The sequence below is a fragment of the Heterodontus francisci genome, chromosome 1 (assembly GCF_036365525.1).
Source record: "Heterodontus francisci isolate sHetFra1 chromosome 1, sHetFra1.hap1, whole genome shotgun sequence".
Classification (NCBI taxonomy): Eukaryota; Metazoa; Chordata; class Chondrichthyes; order Heterodontiformes; family Heterodontidae; genus Heterodontus; species Heterodontus francisci.
This window is the reverse complement of record NC_090371.1, coordinates 152,744,321-152,765,205: the sequence shown is the minus strand read 5'-3', so window position 1 is coordinate 152,765,205 and position 20,885 is coordinate 152,744,321. Positions and strand designations below refer to the sequence as shown.

Here is a 20,885-nt window from a genome sequence, read left to right as displayed (position 1 = left end):
TGATTCTCCAAACTCTGTTACGCATATGTAACGCAAATTTCCTGCGCAGATTTTGACTATCCTTCTAGACCCTGAACCCATTACTTCTCTCTCCACTGGCGCCTCTCAGGCCCTCCTCTCCTGTCTCCTCCCCTTCCTGTCAGCTATTTATGCCACCTTTCATTTTTCACCTCATGTACTTTGGCCTGCCCCCAATCCATCACCACCCCTTTACTTTCCTACCTTCTAGATTTGAATTGCCCTGGGATAAGTTCACAAGCTGCCATCTCTGCCTCTTCGCAACACTCTCAATATTGGTCCAAGAGCCCATCGAAGCACCCTTTGCTGCCCCACTTTGAGCAGCAACCCCAACTGCCCCATCCTCCACTCTCATTGACCTTCCCGTCTAGCATTCCTGATGGGTCTAACCTCCCTGTCACCTTCTCTCCTACTCATCCCATCCATCATTGCCCCTATGACTGTCAGATGAACAATCACTGCCCCCTCCGTATTTCACTCTAGAAATGTCTGTTCACTTGCAAAGAGACTCTTTTATCGTGGACGGCTGCATTATTCTGGTTTTGATTGAGACTTGACTCATGGGTGAGGGCACCTTGCCCTTACTGAAGGTTCCCTGCCTGCCCCACCCCAAAATTGTTGTGGTGGTAGCATGGCCCTCATCACCAAATCACAGATTGGCCTCTTCATCTTTCAGCATCTCACCTCATTCTACAGTTACCACATCTCTTTCACAATCCCACCAGAACCACAGCATCTTCAATAATGGCTACTATTCCTACATCTATACCACTACTGCTACAGTTCCTCAAGGTCCTCCTCCTTTTCTTCATCGACATGCCATCCTTTGGTAAAATCATCCAAAGACAAGGGGTCAGATTCCACATGCACACTAGCAACAGCCAACTCTATCTCTCTACCTCACTTCAACCCCGCCATTGCCTGTGTTGACGGGCATTCACTCTTGGATGGGCTGCAATTTTCTCAATTAAATGTAGGAAAGACTGAAGCAATCGTCCTCTGTCTCCACCACAAATTCTGTACTCTCATCACCGATTTTATCGCCTCTCCCAGCCACTGTGTGGTTTGAGCCAAATGTGAAAAGGAGGGGGGATTTGGAAAACTGGCAATCATGTCAAGAGCAAAAAATCATCATAGTGTCTTTAAATTCCATCCTCAGGCAAAAACCACCACATTAAAGGTGGTTTAATAGCCTCAATTTAACCTAGACTTAGTATTAGCTATCTTTTTATATTTAAAATCTTTGCAAATGATTTTAGAAAAATAACTGCCTCTACTAGAACCATGGATACCCAAACATCACACTGGCTTGCTTATGTTCTTAATTCCTTGCCAATTTTTCAGTTTCTGGATTTTGAAGCCACAAGGTTCTCTTGGCCATGGAAGAATCCGAAACCTGCAAGTATCAGCTTCGTGACAGACCAGTTATTATAAGTACAAAAACACACGGCTACACTAAAGAATGAAACAATTTCATTTTGGAGCTACAAATAAATCTTGATTCTCACCTCTTGACCTGTAAGAAAAAGCAGAACATCTCCCTCCTCTTCTTCACACATATGGATCTGAATAACTGTTCGAATCGCTGACTCCAGATAATCCCTCTCCGGTTCTGGGGTATAGAATATTTCTACAGGATGTGTACGACCAGGAATGGTCAGCAATGGGCAACTATCAAAGTAGACCTGAAACTTGCCTGCATCGAGGGTGGCACTCATGATGATAATCTGAAAGAAACAAAGTGCACTTTAGTCCCAATTCACATTAGAAGAGACCTCTGTTAAAACTTGCAAAATACAAAACTGCCTCATGGAACAAAATTAATTCCATTATCAAACAGAAGAATTGCATGCTGTAAAATGAAACATTACCACTGAGCATAAACGTAAATCTTCACGTTTCTCAGTTCCCACTGCCTGTAGAACAGAACAACCTAACCACACAGCATGAAGCATGACTATGCATCTAATGTGCAAGCTTATTTACCAAATAGCAAAATGTAGCAACTGACTACTTGTTAAGTCATAAGAGCTTCTAAAGAGCAATTCTTCAGGAACCCAAAAGACTGTAATTAAACATAGATAGAAGCTATAGCCCTGAAGAGCAAAATGTATTTAAATGCTGTTTTTCTCTTAAACTTGTCATGTATAGCTTGATGATGAAGCAGGTTACAACAGTGCTATCTGTACGTAGACATGTCCATTGGTCAAATCGGGATGTAATATTTTTGTAAGGAAAACAGCACTTTAATCCATCGTATTGCAGATCAGCACACTTCTTGGGTCGTTTTGTGAATTAGCATTATTTTGTTAAATTTCCCTAGTCAATAGCTCCACCTTAGGGTAGTACCACAGGCATCACCTAAATAACTGCTGTGACCCCAGACAGTAAATTTTGACAATATATTTGACCTCAAGGGCCATCACAGCCAAGCCCATCCTGTCCTCACCTAATGCCTACACATACACACTCCTAAAAGAAATCATGAAGCACTAGCATAATAAATTTTGGGTAACTTGCTCCTCCCTAATCCAGAACGCTGAGGTCAATTGTAGCACCATTACTGCCATCCTGAATGAGATCTTCGGCACAGACTAAAGAATTGAACTTACATAACATCTTGGGCTGATAAGTGGCAAGTAACATTCGTGCCACACAAGTGCCAGGCAATGACCATCTCAAACAAGAAAGAGAATCTAACCATCTCCCCATGACATTCAATGGCATTACGATCACTGAATCGCCCACTACCAACATCCTGGGGGTGGGGGGGGGGGGGGGGGTGGGATTTACCATGGACGCGAAGGCTAGGAATCCTGCGGCCAGTAACTCACCTCCTAACTCCCCAAAGCCTGTTCACCATCTACAATACGCAAGTCAGAAGCGTGATGGAATACTCTCCACTTGCCTGGACGGGGGAGCTCCAAAAACACCCAAGACGCTCAACACCATCCAAGAAAAAGCAGCTACTTGATTGGCACCCCATCCACAAGCATTCACTCTCTCCACCACCAATGCAAAGTGGCAGCAGTGTGTACCATCTACAAGATGCACTGCAGCAACTCATGAATGATCCTTAGACAGCACCTTCCAAACCCACGACCTCTACCACCTGCAAGAACAAGGGCAGAAGATGGTGGGAACCAAGCTACACACCTTCCTGACTTGGAACTGTATCACCGTTCCTTTACTGTCACTGGGTCAAAATCCTGGAACTCCCTTCCTAACACTGTGGGTGTACCTACCCCTCATGGACTGCAGCGGTTCACCACCTTCTCAAAGGCAATTACAGATGGTCAATAAATACTGTCTTAGCCAGCAACGCCCACATCCCATGAGCGAAAAAAAAAAACATCTTTGTCTGTTGGACTTAGCTGCTCACTTCTTTAATCAACTGAATCACTGGGGAAGTCACATACATTTTTTATCCTCAAGATGATGAAGGACGAGAGGAAAAAATACTGTCCACATCTCAATTATTGCAAGATCATAGCAAAAGCTTGGGTTGGTCATTACCACATGCAGCGATCTGTAGATCACAAATCATTTGGTGTCTTGTACTGGCTAGTACAGACAGTATGAAAGGCTTTTTGAAAGAACACTCAGTGCCATACTTCCACATTTCTTACACAGAAGGAAAGCAGACATGGCAAAATTTGTCTAACAAAAGTCTGGCTGATCTCAGCAGAGTCCCTGTTGACTTAATTCTTCCTTTGAGTTGAATTGATGGGTTAAGCCTTGTTCACTTGCCCATTCAACCTAGGGGATGAGTCCTCCGGAGCATTTCCAAGCAGTGCTTGTGATAATCTGGGAGTAATTGTAACACAATAGATAAATATCTATATGTGCAATGAAGTTTTAACTACTTATTTTATTTATGCAAAATGTCAGACTGTATATTTGTTCAAGAGATCAAATTGGCTTTCCTTTCATTTTTTGCTATGCGAGAAAAGGCCAGTAATTTGTTCCAATATGGAGGATTATATGTTAAATACGTGCACACAATCTGTTTATAACTTCCAAGATATGGTTCACTGCAGGAAAAACGTATATATGTTGGAAAGCATTGTGGACGGATTAATAGAAGTGTTAGTTTCAACATCCAATGTTTTAAGAGCTTTTAACAGTACAAGAATGCTTTTCAAAACCTGGCGATTAATCAGAAATAAGACTCAGTATCCCCTCTCTGCTTGACAAAAAGACAAACACAAATGACCTAAGAGAAAGACAAGTTATCCAAGAAGACAAAATGAGCTCAACTTGCTATTGAAATCAGTACTTTGTTCAAAGTGAGAAAGTTGAACTCAATATGAAATGGCTTTTACAATGACTCACTATGGACTGACCTATTGCATGCACTTTTATATAATATTGTACTTTTCATACTTCCAGCATATGTGCACATTACTATTCATATTTTCAGTTCCGATGAAGGGTCACTGACCTGAAACGTTAACTCTGCTTCTCTTTTCACAGATGCTGCCAGACCTGCTGAGTGGTTCCAGCATTTCTTGTTTTTATTAAACAGAAATTAGTTGCTTCAGCGTCCCTTTTTAAATCTACCAACATCAATTTTTTTGTTTGCTAATACACATTTAACTTAATAAGTCAAATATTGCAAGTGGGACAATTGGTAGCCCATCAGGTACATGGTTGTGAGGACATGCACAGTATACAACTTCCAGATCATATGGGAAATCATCCAGTTATAGCAGCTGAGAAAGAAAGTAGCAAGAAAAAAAAGTGCATCATCCAATTCTGACAAACACAGAAAGAGAGTCCATGACTTAATGGCACGTAAGGAATTTGTTGTGCTGTGGGATGTCTGGTGATGAATTATTAATAACACAAGAGATATTGATAGATAATTGAATGGGCAAACCTCTGGCAAATGGAATTTCAATGTAAGCAAATCCACTTTGGACTTAAAAAGGATGGAACAGGGTAGTTTCAAAATGGTGTAAAGCTAGAAACAGCGACGGTCCAAAGAGGCTTTAGGAGTCCAGGTACACAGATCATTAAAATGCCACAGACAGGTACAGAAAATAATCAAAAAGGCTAATGGAAAGGTGGCCTTTATATCTTGAGACCAGAATACCAGGGTGTACAAGTCATGCTTTAGCTATACAAAGCCCTGGTCAGACCACAGCTAGAGTACTGTGAGCAGTTCTGGGCACACCACCATAGGAATATATTGGCCTTGGAGGGAGTGCAGCACAGATTTACCAGAATGATGCCTGGACTGCAAGGGTTCAATTATGAGAAGAGATTGCATGAACTAGGTTTGCATTCCCTGGAATTTAGAAGATACAAGCATGATTTGATGAAAGTTTTCAAGACATTAAGGGGAACAGATAGGGCAGAGAAAAAACACTTCAGCTGGTTCAGGAGTCTAGGTCTGGGAAGCATCGTTTAAAAATTAGAGCCAAACCTTTCAGGAGCGAAATTAAGAAACACTTCTACGCACAAAGGGTGGTAGACGTTTGGAACACTCTTCAGCAAGTGGCAATTGATGGTAGATAAGTAGTTATTTTTAAAACAGAGATTGATAGATTTCTGTTAACCACAGGTATCAAGGGATATGGGGAATAGGTGGCTATAGGAGTTGGTCGCAGATCAGCCATGATCTCTCTGAATGGCACAATAGGCTTGAGGAGGTAAATGACCTACACTTGTTCAAATGTTCACTATTGGAAGTGATGTATTTCAGATAAATCGAGCCACACTCTGCCCTCTCAGGTGGGCGCTAAAGAGTCCATGGTGCTATTCAAAGAGAAGCGGGGGAGTTCCCTATATGACCTGGCCAATAGTGTTCCCTCAACCAACATTATGGAAAAAAAGGCAGATTATCTGATGATGTATCTCATTGTTGTTTGTACTATAATAAATGGGACAGCCACATTTGCAATCGTGGCTTACCATTCACTTTGTCTGTAAAGTTTTTTGGGATGTCTCAAGGTCGGGAAAGGCACTATTTAAAAAGAAACTCCTTTCCTAATTTTTCAGGCTGTAACATTACTGTCATGGTTGACAAATGATCATCAGGCAACACTGGTCTGAACTTGAGCTTATGCCTCAGAAAAAACAGTTGCAATGAGCAGAACCTCCATTTTCTTTTTACCTTCAAATCTGATCTTTGCTTCACAACTTCTTTCAATACACCCATAAGGATATCTGTTGCTAGTGTACGTTCGTGGGCCTCATCAAGGATGATTACACCATATCGCTCGAGTAGAGGGTCATTCATAGCTTCTCGAAGCAACATACCATCAGTCATATACCTAGAAACAAAGCAATGCAACAGATTACTGTTGTGTTCAAATACTGCTACACATAAGGGAAGTTTCTAGTGAGCAATCCAGTAGAGGCATCAAATAGTTCAAAGATGCAAAGCCATGACATGCCACAGGTTTGCTTTCAACAACTTAAAATCAACAATTTCGATGAATTGAAGCAGCAAGGTTTTCCCTATATACAGCAGAAAAATTTGGCTGCACGCACTAACTCGGTCTAAGCCTAAAAATGCAGAACTAAACTTCATTTTTTAAAAAAACTTGGCTTAGAATTATTAAACTTAAAATATTAAAAAACTTAAAATATTTCTTTAAATCTCAGTATGTCTGGAGAGGCTGCTCAAGCAATATAATGGTAGTGAACTATGGATTACCCATGATTACACATTTAAACCAAATGGTTTAATGGTAGTTAAAAAAAAGGACTAAATTTTACAAGTTTGCACTCCTGCCACACAGTCTCACTCACTGTTAGGGCAAATCAATCAGGTTCTCCCTTACAGGCTCACAGTCCCAAAACACAATATTTACTTTCACAACAGCAACCAGTATAACTCATCTTTAATATTCCTGGGAGGAAACTAAGTTTCACAATTCCAGCCATGTAGCATTTAGGAAAAATTATAGCACATAGTTTCATTGCTGGTAGTGCTTTAACCCGTACTCTGACTTGAACTATTTCTCCTCTCGATGATACATAATTCTTAGAAAAGAACATTTACAATTTTTTAAAAAACTGTTCATGTGTATAAACCACAGATTACTAGCTGTTATCCACAGAACAAACAGTGAAGCACAACTGGTATCTAATGTAGTCTCAGAATTCAACGCAGGTTAATCTGGACTTTTGAAAGATCACCTGCCAATTTCAAAGCACACATTTTAAATGCAATCATTAAATTTTACTAACAGTAAAAGCAGTACCAGAGCCTAGACAAGACTCTAGGACTTAAATCATAGTTATTTAACTATGGCACTCTATGGGCTCACGATTCATTATAGACAACACATTTTTTTAAAAATTAATTTATGGGATGTGGGCATCACTGGCTAGGCCAGCATTTATTGCCCATCTCTAATTGCCCTTGAGGTGGTGGTGGTAAGCTGCCTTCTTGAACCGCTGCAGCCCACGTGGGGGACACCCACACTGCTGTTAGGAAGGGAGTTCCAGGATTTTGACCCAGCGACAGTGAAGGAACGGTGATATCGTTCCAAGTCAAGATGGCGTATGGCTTGGTGGGAAACTTGCAGGTGGTGGCGTTCCCACGCACATGAATGTATTTGTTCCAGAGATTGGAGTAGTTCGAGCAGCAAGACAAGTTAAGAGTGAGTGGGCTTGGATGCAAGAATGTCCATCAAATCTACTCTCAAGTTTCTATGCAATTAAAAAGGAGGGAAAAGTATATAATCAACATCACTAAAGTCACTTCTATGCAAATAGATCATGCATTGGAAATTTCAAACTATGCTGAATGTGCTCAACAAAAAGACAAAAGTTCACTTACTTCAAACATGTTTTTGCACTGCTGCAGTCTTCGAATCTGATGGAGTAGCCAACCTCTTGGCCTAGCATCACATCCATTTCATCAGCCACTCGCTGAGCCACGCTCATGGCAGCGACCCTCCTGGGTTGGGTACAGGCCACACCACGTTTGGGTCCTACTACTGCCCGCACATAATCAACACACCACTGAGGAATCTGTCAACCCAATTCAATCACAAATCAACAACAATGCAAGCATTACACACAGCCAACTTTCACAAGTACATCATTCTTTAAAGTATTGCACGATTCCACATAGCAAGGCAGCAGAAACCTGTAACTCAATGGAGGAGATTAAACCCATGGCCCAAACCCACACACAGTAGACTCGACATTTTGTGTCTCCACTGTGTTGCCTAAAGTAATTTTTTCTGTGAACAGACCACCCCCCACTGCTAACAAATGTGATCTTTTACAATGTTTGCTGTATGCTAAACAAAATACTTAAGTGGAATCACTGCTGCCACGGCTGACATAAACTTAGCCAGCAGCATTTGTTTTTTTTTTTGTAAACTGCCAAATCCTGACTGTAAACAACAGAAACTGAAGTAACACACACTTAGAGGTATAGAATGCAAATCAGTACATTACAGATTAATTTATTGTGCATTCAAATAGATGGGGAGAAACACAAGAATATCTTAATGACTTAAGTTGCTCAATTCTGGTAAACACTCATTGTTAATGGACAGTTTTCTTTAATGCCCCATTTATTATACAATTTTTCAGACAAAAGTGATTTTGCCTAGTGAAACTACCCATTAAGGGCACAAAGTAGGAAGCCACTTAAAAAAGGTATTCAGTGCTTCACAGGTAATGGCAAATGCTGCCGAAGCCTAGGTGCTAGAATGAAGATTCCATTTAGTAGGTGGCCTAGTGGCAACACAAATGGTGGACTTGGGTCAGTCCTTCAAGGCAGCTATGAACTAGAGGCATTTATCAGGGATGGAAAACCCCACAGATTCACATGGTTCCAAGTGGCAGCGCACAGAGCTATTGGCAGAGCTACATGCTGACCCCACACTACCTTTAGCTGGGGAACAGCATCTACAGACAGGGAGACCCAAAAGAGGCAGCTAAAAAGTTCAAGGTAATTCCCCTAAATCAGGCAAACTGAGGTTGCTAGCTTACCATAAATATAAAACCACAGTTCTTCAAAAAAAAACACCCTCAAGAGCTTTGTATTTCACAGATCAAAATCCACAAAGTATTAAAATCCAATGCAGGCATTCTAGTAATTCCCAATCCATTTTTGAATCAGGGGAACCATTTGTCCAGTGGACATGAAAAACAAAAGGTTCATTTGATCAATGGCCCATCCATCATTTGAACATTGGCTGGATCAATGTGGAACCTTTACAGTAACTCCCCATATTGACATGGAACCAGATTCGTCACTGCTACATTTACTCTGAAGTACATTGCTCAGTAGATTCAGTCCTGTATCAGCACAAACAGGGAATGAGATCAAACGGTGCAGTTGGCTTTTTCTTTTTTCTTTTCCTTCTTTAATAACTGTCTTTCAAGGCACAGTTGGCAGCAAAGTTAAAATTATAGCAAACTGTGATAATATGAAATGCAGGTTGATTTTTTTTTTAAGAAACACAAATACAGTGTTCAGCAGTTTCCAGTCTGAGCAAAAATACTCTCGACAAGATTGAGTAACAGCTGGTTTTAAGCTGCATCCATTTCAAGGTATGAAACCTTTTGTGACCTAATGGTACTCCAAAGGTGCCACAGGCACATCAGTATAAAGAAAGTCAGCTTTTACAGTTCAATTATTCACCTCTTTCTTCAATTCAAGCCTCTTTTTAACTTCAAGAAAGTGGAACATGTTTGGGGGGGGGGGGGGCGCGAAGAGAGAGGGAGAGGGAGATTACTGTTAACTGGGAGTCTACTGGAATCAGCTAAATAACAACTAAACATTTAGTGTGGATTGGAGGAAAAGAGAACTGGAGAGTGTCATTGGATGGATGAATTAATATGGACCAAATGACTTCTTATTCTTTACTATCTTGAGTCCATCGTTATTACTCTGATACACTACTGGAACAATACATTAGGTTCACAATTATAACTGGCATTAGGATCTTGGCTAGCACCAGGATGAGTTGCTGAGTAGAGAGAATAGGGAGAGGGATAAATAGAAGGATCTTGCATAGCTCCTTGTCGTCTGTTTAATGCTAACTACCCTGATGGCAGGTTGCTTGTTCATCCTCTCCACCAGCAAATGGTATGTTGGGTGGAAACAGATCATAACCCACTTATAATACACCTAAAGGCTCTCCAAATAATTTCATAAATCATTCATAAACTGAACGCATCCATGCACATATGTCACGCACAGTCCAGAGGTGAAGTATATTAAATTCATTGCCTATGCACCATGCATGCTGAAGTAAAGGCCTGCTACCCAACCAGAGCCTGAAAGCGGGCCCCGGAAGATGGGCCTGACCCGACCCGAACCAGACAACATGTGTCGGGTTCGGGTCGGGCTGGGCCAGCCATACACAGTAAGTGCTCTGCTGCCAAGTATTAAAAATGAAAAAAAAACTTATCTGAGCTGGGAGACCGGGACAAAACTGAGTCTGCGCAGTGAGCGAGTGACGTCACACACATGCGCTGCAGCTTCGATGTCAGGAAGGTAAGTAAAGGGATGGTCGGGTTGAGCCGTGCCGTGCTGAGTAGTGGTGGGGTCAGGTCGAGTCAGGTTCGGGGCAAAGTCGGAGGGACTCGGACCGGGTCGGACCGGTCCCACTGTGGTTCAGTCGGGTTCTTTTTCCCGACCTAAAGTAGGCCTCTATGCTGCAGTGTTCCAAAAACTACAATGTGGTCCACGGCTCAGCGGACTTTTGATTAAAAGGTCATCACAAGGCACACACCACTTGAGTCCTGTGTTATAACCAAATCATGTTATTGTATAGAACACGATTCATTTCCTCCTCCCAAGTTCTCAATTACCTCCCCTTTGTATAATGTGAGTCATTGACAAGTCAGTTAAGTACAATCAACTCTTAAATCGAAGTCAGTTAATTCACACATCACTGGACAATTTGAATTTCTTATCAATTAAAAATTACCAACCTGTGTTGTCTTTCCAGAGCCAGTCTCACCAACTAGTACAAAGGACTGGTGTTTGGTCAGGATTTCAGTGAACCTTTCCTTATAATCCCACACAGGCAACTGAAGTCTCTTCTTCAGGATCTCATAATAGCGTGGAGTGTGGGGCAAGTTGGTAAATGGATTGATAGCCTGTTGGTGAAGTGCCGGAGTTGTAATGAGAGGCATGCCGCCTCCTGTAGTTAAAGCTGCATTGGCCAAGTTCCTTGAATCTTTCTCTCGGTCCCGATCTCGGTCTCGGTCCCTGTCCCGGTCCCTGTCCCGATCTCGGTCCTTTGAACGATCATAATCTTTGTCACGGTCTCGGTCTCTATCTTTCCTGCTAATGTAAATAAAGGTTTACATTTAACTTCTAGTTACCTTAATACAAGTACTCGCATTCTTAAAATTTGTTCTTTTAGTCATATTGGTGCTAAAACAAATAATGGGTATAGTACTTCAAAGATTACAATTTCAGTCTATAAGCAAATTATTTGACATTCTAACTTTGTAAATATGTTGCATGAATTTGCCAAATATTTGACTATTTAAAATCACTCTTCAATCCAAAATTGGCTCACTCATGCCATCTTAACTCCTACTCCCGATCAGACTTCAAAATAACAAATTTCTCAAAATTTTGTATGTCAAAAGAGTCAAGTTGAGAAATCAAAGGGAGTATCACATCCAATCAATGCAGAGTGCCAAACAAAGTAAGGAATGCTGAACTACATTAGCCTAACCAGTAAAGCACCAGTAAAAGGCATGCAAAACTAAACAACTCTGGTCAGACTGCAGTTCAAATAATGTACTTTGATCAACACACAAACCTTGGAGGCAGTACATGGAAGTACCATAAAGTTGATTCCGAGCATCAGCCATAAGGAATCATAAGAAAATATGGAGAAAACCTGGGTTCTGTAGCCTCAAAAGGAGATAATTGAGAAGGGACTTCAAAAAGGTATAAAGCTGGTAAGTGATGCAGAAAAGGTAAATCCAGAACACTATTCTAATTAAACCATGACATTGGAGGAAAGGTGTACAAGTTCAAACTAGCACACAGTAAATCAATGTCAGGAAGTTCTTCAGCATTTGACACATGGAATGGACTTCGGAACAGGCTAGTATGGGTAAATCTCTGAAATTGATCAATAAACAGTTCAATACTCGAATCGGGAAGGAGCTGCGGAATTTATCTTGGATGGATAAGGTAGTATGGACTAAAAAGGCATTTCTCTTCATAAACTTGCCATATCAAAATGAATTTTCAAAAAAGTAGTAAAAAGGTTCTATTTTTCAAGAAAATAGTTGGGCAACGCATGAATCATGCAACTTTATGATATATTCAAGCCCCATCTTATGAAATGCCTTAAAGTAGACAAACAGTAGGTAACTGCAGCAACTACTGCCAGCCTTGGTACACTGGTAATGCTGTCACCACTCAGTCTGTAGCTTGTGGATTCAAGCTATAATGCAGATCACATAATTTAGGTTGCCACTTGCAGTAAACTGCTCAATAAATGCTGGTGTCCTAAAAATGGCATTTTGACAATGCTGCTGAACTTTGGGAAAGGGAGGAGTTAATGTCAAGGGCCAATGGTAGCCAAGTCAGCATGGTGAGCACAAATACTTCTTCTAAGCTAGCACCCAATTCTCAGTAGGGAGACTGGCTATACCAAGGTCTTTCTAGGCTGAATAGAAAGTTATGTTTTCTGTGTAGGATGATCTAAAAGAGAGCTATACTACACTATTATCTAAGGCCAGACTAAGCAGAAAGAAGCTTTCACAACCAAACCAGAGAGTGATCAAATCATAAGAACATAAAAATAGGAGGAGTAGGCATTTGGCCCCTCTAGCCTGCTCCACCATTCAATAAGGGCGGCACAGTGGTTAGCACCACAGCCTCACAGCTCCAGTGACCCGGGTTCGATTCTGGGTACTGCCTGTGCGGAGCTTGCAAGTTCTCCCTGTGACCGCGTGGGTTTTCGCCGGGTTCTCCGGTTTCCTCCCACAGCCAAAGACTCGCAGGTTGGTAGGTAAATTGGCCATTATAAATTGCCCCTAGTATAGGTAGGTGGTAGGGGAATATAGGGAAGGTGGGGATGTGGTAGGAATGAGATTAGTGTAGGATTAGTATAAATGGGTGGTTGGTCAGCACAGACTCGATGGGCCGAATAGCCTGTTTCAGTGCTGTATCTCGAAATAAATAAATAATCACCCTTCTTGAATAATGGTACCACATTCGCTGTCCTCCAATCCTCTAACACCTCTCCTGTGGCAGAGAGAATTTGAAAATTTGTGTCAGAGCCCCTGCAACCTCCTCCCTTACCTCACATAACAGACTGGGATACATCTCATCTGAGCTTGGGGATTTATCCACTTTTAAGCCCGCTAAAACTGCTAATACTTCCTCCCTTTCAATGCTAATTTGTTCAAGTATATCACAATCCCCCTCCCTGATCGCTACACCTACATCATCCTTCTCAATAATGAACAAAGATGAAAATTCATTATTTAAAACCTCACCCATGTCCTCCAGCTCCACACACAGATTGCCACTTTGGTCCCCAACAAGCCCTACTCTTTCCGATTATCCTCTTGCCCTTAATATACTTATAAAAAGCCTTGGGATTTTCCTTTATCTTGCCCGCCAGTGTTTTTTCATGTCCCTTCTTTGCTCTCCTAATTACTTTTTTTTTTAAGTACCCCCCTACACTAGGGCCTCCTCGGTTTTCAGCCCTCTGAATCTGCCATAAGCCTCCTTTTTTTTTCCTTATCCAGTGCTCTACATTCATTGACATCCAGGGTTCCCTGGACATGTTGGTCCTACCCTTCACCTTTACTGGAACATGTTGGCCCTGAACTCTCACTATTTCCTTTTTGAATGACTCCCACTGGTCTGATGTAGACTTTCCTACAAATAGCTGCTCCCAGTCCTCTTTGGCCAAATCCTGTTTTATCATACTGAAAATCGGCCTTCCCCCAATACAGATTTATACTAGCAGTAAAAGGCATTAAAAATGCTATTCTGTGCAAGGGCCATGAGCAGCATATTCACTATTAATATTCAGCTCAAACTCTTTCATCCTACAAATAAAGAGCCCCACAGTGGCTCTTAAAATGCATTAGATAAGAATTGCAACTCGGTGTTTCCAAGCTCTTTTCCCCCCATTAATGCCTTGCAGAAGAACAAATGCAACATGATTCACTGCATCATTTCCTATCCCAGTCAAGTATGCCATTTCACTTTTCAGTATCCTTACCACTTACTTAACCAACTTCACATCTGTGGGTCCTGCAACAGAATTAAATGTTAGCTTAAAAGTTTAATAATTTGTTTGGCCAACAAAACTTGCTATACATGGGAAGTCATAAGAGGTAGACTACCAATAAACTCTGGTCATGCTTTAACTCCATTTAAATTTTATGGCACAAACACAATGGACAAATCAGAAGACTGTACTACATAAAATTAATGCTATTTAATGTCTAAGTCCAAAAGAACATGGTGAGATTTTCCAGTAACTCATTCTCTTTCCACCCCCAAGAAAATCTCATGTTCCAATCTGTATCGAACATTTCGGACTTCTGAGATAAAACTGCAAATTCAGAATATATAACACTTTGGGATAACTTCTGCTACATGTGAGAAACTGGCTCCTTGAGCACCATATTAAGAGTAGCCCTATGCCTTTGTGTCACAGGATACCTTGAACTGCCAGTTTAATTTCCAATGCAGCCACAGCACAACTTCAGCATCAGTTTGGATAGGAAAATAAATTTCGAGTACCGACTCCTACTTTCAAAGCTCCAAGATGAGGTGGGGAGGAGAACACACCAGATTATAAGGCTGCATATGGAGACATCACAAATGGTCATCAGTTGCAATGATCCAGATGGCATTAATACGGGAGGGTAAAGGAAGGCTGTCAGGGCATCTAGAACAGAAGACAGGACTGAAATTGCTTGCTATGATCTCATCAGCTGCTGGGGCCCAGAGTTAAAAAGTTCTACACTCTCCCCTCAGTTTTTCACAATTAGTCTTTGAAGCACGTCAGAACACAGATCGCAGTAGGGAGAAGCAACAAAAACATTTCCCCAAGTCACAACCAAAGCACAGCATCTGCACAGCTGTACTTTCTTTTTTTCTTTTGGGCCTCCTTATCTCGAGAGACAATGGATACGCGCCTGGAGGTGGTCAGTGGTGTGTGGAGCAGCGCCTGGAGTGGCTATAAAGGCCAATTCTAGAGTGACAGGCTCTTCCACAGGTGCTGCAGAAAAATTTGTTTGTCGGGGCTGTTGCACAGTTGGCTCTCCCCTTGCGCCTCTGTCTTTTTTCCTGCCAACTGCTAAGTCTCTTCGACTCGCCACACTTTAGCCCCGTCTTTATGGCTGCCCGCCAGCTCTGGCGAACGCTGGCAACTGACTCCCACGACTTGTGATCAATGTCACAGGATTTCATGTCGCGTTTGCAGACGTCTTTAAAGCGGAGACATGGACGGCCGATGGGTCTGATACCAGTGGCGAGCTCGCTGTTTAGTTTAGTTTAGAGATACAGCACTGAGACAGGCCCTTCGGCCCACCGAGTCTGTGCCGACCATCAACCACCCATTTATACTAATCCCATATTCCTACCACATCCCTATATTTCCCTACCACCTACCTATACTGGGGGCAATTTATAATGGCCACTTTACCTACCAATCTGCAAGTCTTTTGGCTTGTGGGAGGAAACCGGAGCACCCGGAGAAAACCCACGCAGACACAGGGAGAACTTGCAAACTCCACACAGGCGGTACCCAGAATTGAACTCGGGTCGCTGGAGCTGTGAGGCTGCGGTGCTAACCACTGCGCGACTGTGCCGCCCTGTACAATGTGTCTTTGGGGATCCGGCCATCTTCCATGCGGCTCACATGGCCAAGCCATCTCAAGCGCCGCTGACTCAGTGGTGTGTACAAGCTGGGGATGTTGGCCGCCTCGAGGACTTCTGTGTTGGAGATACAGTCCTGCCACCTGATGCCAAGTATTCTCCAGAGGCAGCGAAGATGGAATGAATTGAGACGTCGCTCTTGGCTGACATACGTTGTCCAGGCCTCGCTGCCATAGAGCAAGGTACTGAGGACACAGGCCTGATACACTCGGACTTTTGTGTTCCGTGTCAGCGTGCCATTTTCCCCACACTCTCTTGGCCAGTCTGGACATAGCAGTGGAAGTCTTACCCATGCGCTTGTTGATTTCTGCATCTAGAGACAGGTTACTGGTGATAGCTGAGCCTAGGTAGGTGAACTCTTAAACCACTTCCAGAGCGTGGTCGCCAATATTGATGGATGGAGCATTTCTGATGTCCTGCCCCATGATGTTCGTTTTCTGGAGGCTGATGGTTAGGCCAAATTCATTGCAGGCAGCCGCAAACCTGTCGATGAGACTCTGCAGGCACTCTTCAGTGTGAGATGTTAAAGCAGCATCGTCAGCAAAGAGGACTTCCCTGATGAGGACTTTCCGTACTTTGGACTTCGCTCTTAGACGGGCAAGGTTGAACAACCTGCCCCCTGATCTTGTGTGGAGGAAAATTCCTTCTTCAGAGGACTTGAACGCATGTGAAAGCAACAGGGAGAAGAAAATCCCAAAAAGTGTGGGTGCGAGAACACAGCCCTGTTTCACGCCACTTAGGATAGGAAAGGGCTCTGATGAGGAGCCACCATGCTGAATTGTGCCTTTCATATTGTCATGGAATGAGGTGATGATACTTAGTAGCTTTGGTGGGCATCCGATCTTTTCTAGTAGTCTGAAGAGACCACGTCTGCTGACGAGGTCAAAGGCTTTGGTGAGATCAACAAAAGCAATGTCGAGGGGCATCTGTTGTTCACGGCACTTCTCCTGTATCTGACGAAGGGAGAACAGCATGTCAATGGTCGATCTCTCTGCACGAAAGCCACACTGTGCCTCAGGGTAGACGCGCTCGGCCAGCTTCTGGAGCCTGTTCAGAGCGACTCGAGCAAAGACTTTCCCCACTATGCTGAGCAGGGAGATTCCACGGTAGTTGTTGCAGTCACCACGGTCACCTTTGTTTTTATAGAGGGTGATGATATTGGCATCGCGCATGTCCTGGGGTACTGCTCCCTCGTCCCAGCACAGGCATAGCAGTTCATGTAGTGCTGACAGTATAGCAGGCTTGGCACTCTTGATTATTTCAGGGGTAATGCTGTCCTTCCCAGGGGCTTTTCCGCTGGCTAGAGAATCAATGGCATCACCGAGTTCCGATTTGGTTGGCTGTATATCCAGCTTTTCCATGACTGGAAGAGGCTGGGCTGCATTGAGGGCAGTCTCAGTGACAGCATTCTCCCTGGAGTACAGTTCTAGGTAGTGCTTAACCCAGCGGTCCATTTGTTTGTGTTGGTCAGTGATTATGTCCCCCGATTTAGATTCGAGGGGGGGGGGGGGGTGGGGGGGTGATCTTCTTGATGGTTGGCCCAAGAGCTCTCTTCATGCCATCATATATTCCTCTGATGTTTCCAGTGTCTGAGGCCAGCTGAATATGACTGCATAGGTGTTGCCAGTAGTCGTTTGCGCAGCGCCTGGCTGTTCTTTGTGCAGTGCTTCTGGCTGCTTTAAGTGCTGCGGATGTTAAATCGCTGGGAGCTTTCTTGTAGTTCAACAGTGCAATGCGCTTAGCGGCTATGACAGGTTCCAGCTCTTCATTAAGAGATTGAAACCAGTCTGCATTTCTCTTCGCACTTTTGCCGTAGGTGGTCAAAGCTGACTCATAGATGGCGTCTCTGATGTGGGCCCACTTGGTCTCAGCATCCCCTGTGGCAGAGTGTTTTGAAGGGCTGTTACAAGTGAATTTAGAAATTTTTGTAACAGCTGTGGATGTGAAATTCTGCTCGTGTTGATGCGCAGGTGGCCCTTCTGCTTGGAATGATGCAACTTCTTTGGTCTGAGTCTAATCTTGCTGCACACCAGGGAGTGGTCGGTGTCGCAGTCCGCACTGTGGAAGCTGCGTGTGATTTGAACACTGTTTAAGGTGGCTCGCCTTGTGACAATGAGGTCTAGCTGGTGCCAACGACACGATCTTGGGTGCCTCCATGAAACCTGGTGACAGGGTTTAGTGTGAAAGAACGAGTTGGTGATGCAGAGGTTATGATAGGTACACAACACACAGCTGTACTGAGGAAAAAGATATACAAATACTTGTACTTGAGGAAAACCAGGGATATGTCTCATTCCTCACATTTGAAGAAATGAAAATATCCACAGTGGTAGAGGCACTACAATTATCTCTTGCTCCCAGTGAGTAGCAGGGAAAGAGATAAAATTAACTTTTAGCCAGAGATTCAGCTTCACTTTTCAATGACTCCTCCTAGAAAGTGCAATATGGATGTCAGCTCAATACACAATTTAAGCTGGCTCTGATGCCACAATCGTTACCACCATCAGGCTATCCTTAAAAAGAGATGCCAAGCAGTTAGCCTCAATTTCTAGAGACTTGGAAGACCACGAGCTCTGCATTGAGTGCCAGGAGATCAGGATAGAGAGCACATACCAAGGAAGCTAAGAGACAGTTTGCAGCAAGATGTGAAGCTTAGAATTGCCCTTAGGATGATTCGAGATTAGATGGTGGTTTTGGTCATAGAAGGACAAGCAAAAACTACTGAAGATGATCAAGCTAGATCAGCGGCCAATTACACTAGTCATGAGCCACATGCACGTGACACTACAGCCCTTACATTTGAAGTCACAAAGGCGGCTATTGTACAAGAGGTAGCAGCCAATGGTGACCAACTGTTCAGGCTCTGGTAGGGACACCAATGGTGGGAGTGAGCCGATTGTTGACCGGGTCAATATCAGATCAAAGGAGATGCAAATAGTCTAATTGGCGATGATAACCTTGGATGTGGAGGTTGATATAGGTCCTGGGTGTGGTGAGATTTTATACGCAAGATGAAGTTGAGCTAGAACAGGAGGACGGATAACTCAGAAGGCAAGTAGGACGACTATAGTTGCTGGCTGTCAGGAATAAGGAATTGCTGAGTGCAGAAGCTGAGTGAATGCAGCAGGGATAAGATTTTTTTTGGGAAGTCATGAAGAGGTTTAGGAGGATGGTAGAGGAGGACCATGAAGGAATGTGAGGTGCTTCAACATGGAAGAATTGACAGGAGTGGAGGAGGTAGCTATGATGATAGATGTAGCTCAACAGAGTCAGGAAGGAATCAGCCATGTTTCAATCATGCTGATGATGTCGGAACGACACTGAGGTTATGGATGAAGACCTCATTTGTAAGAATACTTTTTTAAATATATACAAGGCAATAAGGAGCATAGGAGGTTTGAAAGGCTATAGGAATAGAAATTAAGACAGCGAAGTGTAGGATACTGTGGGGGCAGGGAAAGGTTCTATAAATGGAATGGGCTAAACTGAATTGTACCACTACTCACGTCCTTACTGAAGGATAAGGCAGACGAGGATTCAAACTAATAACCCAGGATAGAGGGGCAAACTGCGCAGACCTAGAAAGTAAAAAAAAAAAAAATGGCTGGCAGAAAAAATAAAGAAGGTAGAAGTTAAAGTACAGAGCAGGGGCTCACTGAAGGTGGTACAGGTGTAATATGCGCTCAGTGTACGAAACATGAGGAACCGGTAAGAGAAATGGATGCCTTAAAAGTTCTGCACGTGAATATCAAGTATCTGAAACAAAAGCAGAAAATGCTGGAAACCACAGGTCTGTTAGCATTTTAATGAAGATAAGTTAGATCACCATATATGCTTCAAAAATATTATTTGGTAAAAAGGTTTGCAGCATTGTGTCACATGGCAAAATGTGTTTTTCTTAACTAGATTTCTGGGGACAAACGGCCACAGAATGTTCTGGATGCTAATGGTAGTTCATAGAACTCTGTTCCTCCAACTCTAGTCTCTTGTGCACCCCCTCCAACTTCCTTCACCCTACAGCTGGCAGCCATGCCTTGAGCCTTCTAGCCCCAAGCTCTGGAATGTCCTCCCTATTCTTCACCTCTCACCCCTCCATTAAGATGCTCCTTAAAACCTATCTTTTTGACCAAGCTTTTGGTCATTTGCCCCAATACCTTATGTGCCTCAGTGTAAAACTTTTGCCCAATTGTACTCCTGTGATGTGCTTTGGAACATTTTATTATGTTAAAAGGTATTTTACAAATGCAAGTTGCTGCATTTCAAATAGAATGGGAGGTCCAGTTAGCCTTGCTGAAGTGAAATATAATGGGCACGTTAGTAGATCTCGTTAGATAAACACACTGAGATACAGATTACTTTAAGAAATTTAAGACACCTTTGGTTTGGGGTGCAGCTTTTTATATGAAAGAGACCTAAATTATAACAGACAATCTAGTCTGGGTTTAGATAGGATTATAAATAGGGATATAACACAAAGCAAAGCAAACTAACTTTGGGTGGCTGCATTAGGTTCGGGGGACGAATTAGATGAAGAACAGGTTATTAAAGAACAGAAGAGTTTATAGCAACAGATGAAGCTGTTGTAGATAACTGGAATAGAATTGGAAATCTATAGATGCAAAAGGAGTGAAATTTGATCCTAGATCCAATACTGGATTCACACATGCAACAACTGGTCATGGCAAGGGTGCTTTTTAGACCTGATATACTATCATCTCCTGGCTGTTACTGAATACATCCGAGACACTTTGGCAAGTGACTGCAATATGCCATAGCATTTAAGGTAAGGCTTGCAGTGAAGTAACAAAGTACAATTAAAATTGACAGAACGATCAGAGAGAACAAGATGGTGATTAGAAACATTATACATCAAGTACAGAACAAATACACACCATGAGGAGAGGAAGGACAATGGGAAAAGCCTGGTCAGTGACAATGAAAGTGATGTGGGTAATAAAGGCAAAATAAAATAATTCTGAAAGTAAAAAGTTGCAGGTAACAA

The 20,885-nt window shown here is 42.8% G+C and overlaps 1 protein-coding gene across 4 annotated transcripts in view; it reads right to left on the bottom strand.

Annotated features, from left to right (window-relative positions):
* The window catches only part of dhx15 (DEAH (Asp-Glu-Ala-His) box helicase 15), a 150,360-nt gene that overhangs the window by 94,466 nt on the left and 35,009 nt on the right, over window positions 1-20,885 (bottom strand). For 2 of the 4 annotated variants that reach the window (XM_068037393.1, XM_068037412.1), the window contains exons 2-5: window positions 10,939-11,296; window positions 7,817-8,010; window positions 6,140-6,299; window positions 1,527-1,745 (exon numbers count right to left, since the gene is read on the bottom strand). In XM_068037393.1, the coding sequence (XP_067893494.1) occupies window positions 1,527-1,745; window positions 6,140-6,299; window positions 7,817-8,010; window positions 10,939-11,296 (931 nt within the window). The remainder of the gene's footprint in view (window positions 1-1,526; window positions 1,746-6,139; window positions 6,300-7,816; window positions 8,011-10,938; window positions 11,297-20,885) is intronic. The other 2 variants (XM_068037402.1, XM_068037422.1) reach the window with 1 other exon arrangement.